The 8,811-nt window shown below is 34.1% G+C and overlaps 1 protein-coding gene across 2 annotated transcripts; it reads right to left on the reverse strand.

The window, feature by feature from the left end:
- Window positions 1-832: 832 nt before the first annotated feature.
- LOC129318804 (snRNA-activating protein complex subunit-like) lies at window positions 833-8,403 on the reverse strand. Of its 2 annotated transcripts, none has more exons than XM_054963763.1 (13): window positions 8,163-8,403; window positions 7,459-7,646; window positions 6,661-7,017; window positions 6,492-6,547; window positions 6,323-6,389; window positions 6,201-6,253; window positions 5,396-5,579; window positions 4,718-4,806; window positions 4,556-4,643; window positions 2,784-2,879; window positions 2,561-2,686; window positions 2,224-2,484; window positions 833-1,579 (listed from the first exon to the last, which is right to left on the reverse strand). In XM_054963763.1, the coding sequence occupies exons 3-13, from the start codon at window positions 6,802-6,804 to the stop codon at window positions 1,295-1,297; spliced, it is 1,449 nt and encodes a 482-aa protein (XP_054819738.1). In that variant the 5' UTR covers window positions 6,805-7,017; window positions 7,459-7,646; window positions 8,163-8,403; the 3' UTR covers window positions 833-1,294. The 2 variants fall into 2 exon arrangements, with proteins under 2 accessions (XP_054819738.1, XP_054819739.1); XM_054963764.1 differs by having other exon boundaries at window positions 6,661-7,148.
- Between the last annotated feature and the right edge of the window lie 408 nt (window positions 8,404-8,811).

Genomic DNA, 8,811 nt, shown 5'->3' on the forward strand with positions numbered 1-8,811 from the left:
TTTAGAAATAAAATTTTAAATTGTGAAATAGTTGGAAAATTATATTTGAGATTTTAAAATCAGGAGAGAAGTTACATTTTCAAATTATAATCTTATAAATTAGAAAAAATATTTTTTAAAATTAATAATGATGTAAAAAGCATGGAATTGCAATATTTAAAAAAAATCCTTCGTGTCAAACTTGAAAAAGTGTTTCTTATTTATCTATTATATATATATATATATATATTCTCACCAAATTTTACGTGAATCATAGATCTAAAAAATTATTAAAATGATAAAATAATTTAAATAACTATCCATATTTAAATTTAATTACATGCATGAATTTTAAAATCACAAATTAAATCGTAGAGTAAGAAAGTTATCAGAATAATAAGATACTAAATAGCTAACCATATCTAAAAGAGGAATCGTGGGGTTGAAAAATTATTAGATCATGAGTTAAGAAATTACTGAAATGAATAATCTAAATAACTATCTATATTTAAATTTAATTATATGCATGAATTAAAAAAATAAAAAACTAAATTGTAGAGCAAAAAAGTTATTAAAATGATTGAATACTGAATAACTAACTATATCTAAAAAAAATTATGAAATTAGAAAATTATTAGATCATGTGATAAGAAGTTATTAAAATGAAGGAATAAAAATAAATTATATTCATGAGTTAAAAATAATTTTGTAAATGAAATCTTACGTGATTTTCTAAAATTGTAGTATTTAAAGAAAATAACACTTGTCATCCATAGAGATATGCTTGTTATTCTTCTATTATATATATATATATATATATAGATAAAAACCCCCTGTAACAAGGATCCACATGTTTATAGATTGGCACGATTTCACATCTTTTGCAATAAGATGCTGATCAGACAATATGATACAAGATGATTTAAATAGGCACCCATATAATCTCCATTGCACTGGGCCCCTAAAGAAGTTACCTTCCAAAGCAACAAAAGGAGGTTCCAAAATGACAAGCCATCTGAATGTGGTTTTTTTTTTTTTTTTTTGTTCTATTTTTGGGAGTACAAGTAGTAATCCTCACTGACAGCATAGATTATCTGGATGTGAATTTAACTAGAGGCGATGAGCATCCAGTTCGTTTGCAATTTGAACAGATGCTTCAAATTGTTCAAACCAAAACAAATCATTTCATTAATTCTAGTGAATTGCAAAACAGATGCCTAGAACTCTCACTGCTTCTCATCAAATAAAAAATCCCAATAGATCTTCATGATATCCCATTTGGCAATTGATGAGTTAAACGTATGGCTGAGGGCAGCTAATCATGGTGATAATCATACTCCAGAAAGTCTGCATAATAAAGAGAGCCATCCTCTGCTATGTGAAGAAGAGAAAAGCATTCATCACAAAAATAGCAAGGATTTTTTGGGGTCCACTTGTCATCCACAGTGACCTTCGTAGCTCTGAAAATCTTACAAGCACTACATTTCTGAAAACGCAACTTTAGTTGGAAAGTAATTATTGGATAAGCAGCTCGATTATGCACATCATCAGGATGAATCAACCTCATATCTCGTATTACTAGTGTGTGAGTGCAGTCTCCCTGCAAGTTTAGAAGCAAATAAACAAATTACCATGCTTTCTTACCAAACTAAAAGTCCACTTGATTTGCAAGAATGAAATAAAATTAAAAATAAAAAAGTGATTTAGTAGATGAGAAAAAGATAAAAATGAGAGAAAAAAGTTATTACTAAATAAAAATAACATGTATATGATGAAGATTTGGTAGGGTAAGCTGAGTAATGACAATCAATATAGGTTGAGACTTCAAAGAATGGCTCCATAAATCATTATCTCAGTTGGGACCGAATTAGGACACAAAAAAAGGGCGTCTCTTTTCTAATTAATATGCATCAATAGTCTCATTCTTTTGCCATTAAATCGTGTCATTTTTCTCATATCCATAGGACAAAAAATCTAGTCAATGCTTATAGAATGTCCTCCCACCCTCACATTAAAGAAATTTCTCTAATTTTGGCCAAAAAGGGGGAAAAAAGGAAATTTCCCCATATTATTTGTTAAACTTGAAAAATAAAAAAAATTAAATAAGTCTAATAAAAACTTATTACAATATAATTGGATATAAATTTAGAATACAATGAAACTTGTTTTTCAGCCAGGCATGTGATGCATAGTCTATGTCCTTCATGAAATTAAGAAATGAAGGACATAAAGCTAGAAAAATACCTGGTGACAGTAGAGGAATCCAGCACCAAGTCGGAATCTTATGTCACAAAATCGTATATTCTGCATGTTAACAGATGTTAAGTGAGGCAGCTGTGAGACAGATGCTTCACCCATGATTGCTTTTTGTTTTTGTCTTAATTCCCCAGTTATTATACAATCCCATTTTTTTTGTGCCTCCTCCTTGGAGTTTCTAAGCCAATCAAATATGGGAAAGGTATAATCAATAGCAGACGGATCCCTCATATCAACATAGAATACATCCTACAGAAAAGAGGCTTTCAGTTAGATTCAACCCAAAAGTAACCCCCTGATCATAAGGACAGGTACAGGTGCTTACTTCAATGAGAAAATAGCCAGAAGGATCATGCTGTCCAGCTTTTTGCATCACCTGATCCATTGAGCAAAAGATCTTGTCCCTTAAAGCAGTTAAAGTCTGTCCTCCAATAACCAGTAATTCTTGAGTCTAATTAAAAAGACATCGTTTGTCATTAGTAATGTAAGATAATTGTTACACGTTAGATAAATTACCGTCATTGACATAAAAAATTGCATTAAAATACCTTTACACACTTTCTAACATTATGGTAAACCTCCACAGTTAGTACAACTTCAGGATACAGCACAGGTATGTGTTCCTGAAGACCCTCTGACTTAAGCTGTCAAAAATTAATCAGGAAGAACGATCAGGAACAAACGACGACATGAAAGATGGGTGATGTAAGACACACACACTTGCACAGGGCTGAATAGAGGGAGAGTAGAGAAAACCAGAAACAAAGAGGGAGAAATGAGGAAGATGAAGAACAAAATAGCGGCAAAGTAAGGCAGGGAGACAGACGCAAAGAGAGAGGGGAAGGGCTTCAGGAACTCAATCACAATATTTCATTCATCAAATCTACATTAGCAAAGCCTAATCTATTCAAACTAAATTTCCCTACCAATTAAGGGAACCTTAATAACTTGGCTAGATAAAGCTAATGTTCAGATTTCCCTCTTTATAAAAGTATTAAAATAACACAAAAGTAACTTACTTCTTCCTAGATAGGTTTCTTACAAGCAAAATACAATGATAATAAGCTACTGGTCTAGGTTTCTTCCTATAGGAGTTTTCTTCAAACTATATTAATTCTTATATTTCGTCAATGGGGGAAAGTACTAAATTTCCATGATAGTCCAAAAATTTATAAGAATCAGTTGAAATAAATAAAATTCCGAAAATCCAATCATCCGGTGTGAGTAGACAGGATGCAAATATTTACAAGATAACAACAGTGTTCAGTAGACAATAAAAGCATGGTTGTCATCTTCGAATCAAAAAATTTTACCATCACAAATGATTGATTTCAAGTTTGGGAAAATTTACAGTTGGCTGTAAAATCATCATCTCCAAGATAAAATCTAGAATATAAATACATGTTTAATGTTCATTTGAACCGGAGAGAAGAACATATCTAGCAGCACCAGAAGTTATTTTAAGAAAAAGATAAGCCGATCAATGTAATGCCCCAGCCCCCTCCCCCAAATTCACAGAAAAGAACGGCACAGACATAGCATGAAACAAGAATCCTCTCATGAGAGAACTTCAAATTACATTGTCATCTCAGTTACATCTCACCAGTGAGTTTTATTGGACATCATAGCCCACAGAAGAAGCCTGAGCTGACATAAACTAAGCTTCTCCTTTATTGGGTGCAATTTTTTATTACTGTGTTTTCAATGACAGATACATTAGTATCTGTTGTTTCTCTCTGATTAGCATCTTATATTCTGTTTAAGGGTATTAACGGAAGGTAATTAAAAATCAATCATCCTCTAATTACTCTCCGATGTATTAGTGCAAAGGAGCAATAAAACTGATCAGAACTGGCCTGACATACTGATTGCCTTCCCCAGTTTTACATTATTTTTCCTCCAATCTTTTTTTTTTCATTTTTTAATTACTCAATCATAGGTAAATAAAAAGGATAAAAGACTAAACATCAAATGAAAAATAAAAGCTCCAATATTCATTATGTAAGAAAGTCAAGTTGCAAATTTTAAGGGTTAGTGTTGGCGATTCAATTTCTCATAAGATTGTCATCTTGTATATCTGTTGATTTACTTTCAATTGAAAATGAAGGGTAAATGACAGTGGCAGGTAATAGCCTCATATGAGTGAATTATGATCCAATATTCTAAGGCTATAACATTAAAAAAAAAAAAACAAATTAAAAAAATATAAAAGCATAACATCTATAAAGTATGTACGTGTGTGCATATATATATATATATCATCAAAATGAACCCAAAACAACTTCTAGCACATTAGATGAGTGGAGAATCTCAAACTAACCTTTTTGGAAGAACTTGTAGACCTAAGGGATCTCATTGTTTCAGTTCTAGCTGACTTGAGGGCAGATTGATTGTTCTTGCAAGCAGGACTAGACAAGAGACAACTGAAAGTCAGAACTTAATATGGAAATGGAAAAATCATACATATATTCAAAACACATACTTGAATGAATGAAGTCTGACTGCCACTTTGTCCTCTTCCTGCTTTTGCTTGATTTTTACAACTTCATCCACCTTTTCTGTACAACCACCCTGGAAATTGGTCAATTATAACATATAAGAAACGCATAAAGAATTCAACAAAAGTAAACTCATATCTATTACAAGGAAAAAAGAAAGCTGTGCATGAGTATATTAGGTAATACTTCAGGAACGTGCTGTGAAGGTGTCAAAATTCAACACTTCAGTTGTCCATGCAAAAAAGAGCAGGCACAATTGTACTTCCATAATAGATATGTAAAAGCAGATTCTAACTGTTTAGTCTACCTTTCCAACCTATCTGCAAATTTAATCACATTGCCGATGGAATTAAATACACACACTACTATGGGGCTATGGACACACTTATCACGTTCACTTGAACTGGTTCATATCCTTATGATCATAAGTTACCAGCTGAGAAAAGATTAGCCATCCTCAAGGGAATGAATGTAGAAAAATCAAACAAGATACTGAAAGATATAGTTGGTATATTCAGGCAAATAATTTCCATTTACAATACAAGATAAGAGACAGCATGAACAATCAAATCAACTTCTGTTTCTTTTACATTGATTAGAGTTAGATGCTATAAGCTGAAAAAATAACCAGGAACCATGCAGCCTTTAGAAAGTCAACATACCTGAACACATAGAGCATTTGTGCCTTTTCTTCTTCTCCTTGAGTTCTTTCCCATCATAATTCTGTTGATTGTAGTTCTAGATGATGGATTTGATGGCTCAAACAATGTAAGAGCATCTGATCCTGTGCCAGACATATTTGATGAAGTAAGACCATTGCTTGATATTCTGTGGTCATGTTCTATCCTGAAGGATAATAAGTTGAAATAAGTAAGTTCATAAGCATGATAGTGAGCTTGCAAGACCATAACATCACTCACAATCACATAGTGCATTTATCAACACCAGGCTGAAGGCTCAGTGGCTCTCACACCATGTCTAACAGAACAAAATAAAATTCCATCATGACAAACAAAGAAGACAATGGTATAGTAAGGAAGGAAATAAAATATATTACATTCTGAATTTTTGATGCAATAACTGATATATTTCCCCTCGAATGCATATTTAGAACCAATATGGCGTTTAGTTACTGCTTTTAGGTACATTCATCAGTTAGAGAATTTTATTGACAGGATAAGGCGTTCAAAATAAATTATCTTTGCCCTGTGATGCAAGAATAAAATTTTAACTGGTTTATGAAGTTCACTACATAAATCAGAATGATACCTGAAACTTTCAGAGAGAGAAAGAGAGACCAGAAATTAGACAGGCAAAGAACTTAAATAAAATATTGAGAATTTTTGCCTTTCTCTCATTAAAGTTGTCAAAGGCAATAATGCTAAAGTAGAATACAATCGAATTGTCCTAAAGAAAACATAACATACAATTGAGACACCTTGCAACTATGCACTAGATTTTACTCACCCTACATTAGATTGGTCCAAAGTTGGAGGATAATTTTCATTGTTCTCTGTACCCTGGAATAGCACAAGAATAAGCAATGGGACAGTTATACGAAGAGCTATAAATCGAATTGTTCACCATACCTTTAATTCTGTCTTCACTGCCATATTCATTAACTCCTCTTCCGTATATACTTTAAGCTCATCAATTCTGAAATGGCAAAAGAGAAGGAACATATTACAACTGACAAAACAAAAACAAAAAACAAAAAGAAAAAAAGAAAGAAAAACAAAGCAAATGAGAGATACGCACGAGATATCATCATCATACAGATCAGAAGTGTCTCGATGCAAATCTGCCTCTAAATTCTGCACGAACAAAGCAAATAGTACACATTTAGTGTAAGAGGGTGAGGCAGAAGCAAGAACCTCCCACACTATTTTTGGCATAGAAGCATCAAGGATTAAGGGAAGATTCATACCTGAAGTTCACAGATGACGGAATTCTCAAACTCAGCAACCCTAGTGCAGGGACCAACCAGATTCGGAACATATATAGGCCCCCCCCTTGGAATTGAGAGCTCACATTCTTCTGCCACTGGAGCTGTGGATTCTACAATTTCCATTCCCACTTGAATTGAAATTGTCACTCTTCCTCTATTGCTGGCTTTATCACTTGTTCTCTCTATGTCTCTATCACGCACAATCCCTTCTCCCAAGCACCTCCCTTTCTCCCCTTGTGGCCTTCACTTTCATCAATTTCTTTCTGTTTTTCGATTTCCCTTGCACCCTTCTCTTTTGGGTTTCTCTCTATACTTTCTCTGACTGTTAGCCCATGCCTTGCAAGACCATAACATCACTCACAATCACATATTGCATAATTGATAAATTACACACGCCCAGAGAAGTTTTCTTTACAGGAAAGACTATTCCGACTTTCAGTTAATTGCCCCATCCCTTGTTGCATTGGCTGCCAAAAAAATAGAAAATTACAGTGTATTTTTGTTTTTTAATCCCTGCAGCCCCTTCAGAACATTAGCTCATAAATGATTTGTGGTGATTGTCTGACTGCTGATCCGGAAGAACAAACAACGTAAATTTTTTATCAAATCCCCATCAAAATGAATCAAAACAAGAAAGTGAGCTCAATAATAGAGTCACAACAGTGCACTAAACACAGAATCTAAAATCCTCAAAGGGAATCTTCGATAGGCAAAAACAGGGTCCAGAGACAGCTCCCATTGGAGCTTTGGTTGGAAAAGACACCCAAAGGAAGATACCTTGGGAAGCCGCTTGAGGGAAGAATCTTTAGTTGAGTCTTTGCCTCGTGGGTTAGCTGCTTGGGAGTGGACAGTTGGAGGGAGAGGCACAGAGATGGTTGGAGAACTGGCGTGAACTAAGCACCAAGGTACTGAAAACTGGACCGGCCCGGCCAAGGTCAGGAGTCAAAGGTTCAGCTCCGGTTGAACTGGGTGTCAAAATAAAGTCACACCGATCATAGTAAAATAATATAATTTAAATAAAAACAAATTAATCCTCAATACGTTCATCCATATCCAAGATTTAATATCTTATACAACCTACAACAAAAATTCTAACAGATTAAAACACATAAATCAGGGGTAGAAGAGCAAGGAAATTTGAAGAGAACAACTGAACATTGGTATTCAAATCCAAAACACAACACGCTAATTTATATCTAAATATAAACTGGATGAAATCATTTGATTCCATAGCTTGCAGATTCAAAACTCGACTCCACAATGATATCAGAGGTATTTTAATGAATTTATTCCCTAATAAGAAGCAAACAATGGAGATTCATAACAGTCCTATAATCACGGCTTCCATCTTCATAGCATTAGTCCCCGTGAAATCATTAAGAGTCAACCACAAATTCAAGGTCGAGACCCTCAGACCGACAAACAATCCTATAATTACTGAAATGAGAAGAGGGAAGAGGGAAGAGTGGGAGGGAACGAACCAGAATCGAGCGGGGACTGGGGAGGGAGAGAAAGAAGCTGCCGGACCCACGGTAACGAGAACGCCGAGACCCACAGACCTACTGCCCGGAACGCCAGAAGGCCGAAGCTGCCGGAGGTGAAGCAAATCGCAGACGAGAACGCCGACTGCCGGGAAAGCCGAGAAGGTCGAAGGAAGGAGAGACACTAGGTCGGCCGAGGAGTGAAGGTTTCCAGGGTCAGGACTGCACGTGACGAGGCTGAGAATTTTGGGCTCCTATTTTTTTTATTTTTTATTTTTATTTTCTAAAACCCAAAACCACGTCATTTTGGTGTCAGAAATTTTTTTTAAAAAAAAATCTAACCCGTTAATCCGAAAAAATATAATTATAAGATCATCTAAATTTTATTATGTTTTGATATAAATTTTTATAAGATCTTTTGTTCCTCCAAGTTATCTTATATGTAATGTTAGCCTTTTTATTTTTATAATATTTCTAGAAAGATGATGAGATAATACTAACAATTTTAAACATGTAATCTTGTAACTAACACTCTCAATCTGTGCTGATGTGAAATTATAATTCAGCAAATTAATGATCTTGTCCACCTCATTTTGTTTCATGTTTTAATCTATTAAATCATAATTTTACCTTAGTATCTAAGATTAAT

The sequence above is a fragment of the Prosopis cineraria genome, unplaced genomic scaffold (genome assembly GCF_029017545.1).
Source record: "Prosopis cineraria cultivar Desert tree isolate PC_DT_omini unplaced genomic scaffold, ASM2901754v1 PC8, whole genome shotgun sequence".
Taxonomy (NCBI): Eukaryota; Viridiplantae; Streptophyta; class Magnoliopsida; order Fabales; family Fabaceae; genus Prosopis; species Prosopis cineraria.

Bases quoted from the DNA above. Each gene is read 5' to 3' on its own strand.
- LOC129318804 (XM_054963763.1), bottom strand. From the start codon at position 6,804: ATGGAAATTGTAGAATCCACAGCTCCAGTGGCAGAAGAATGTGAGCTC. The intron at 4,644-4,717 runs GTATGTGTTTTG...TCTCTTGTCTAG, and splicing joins GTCAGACTTCATTCATTCAA to TCCTGCTTGCAAGAACAATC. The intron at 2,880-4,555 runs GTTAGTTTGAGA...AATTTTTGACAG, and splicing joins CTACAAGTTCTTCCAAAAAG to CTTAAGTCAGAGGGTCTTCA.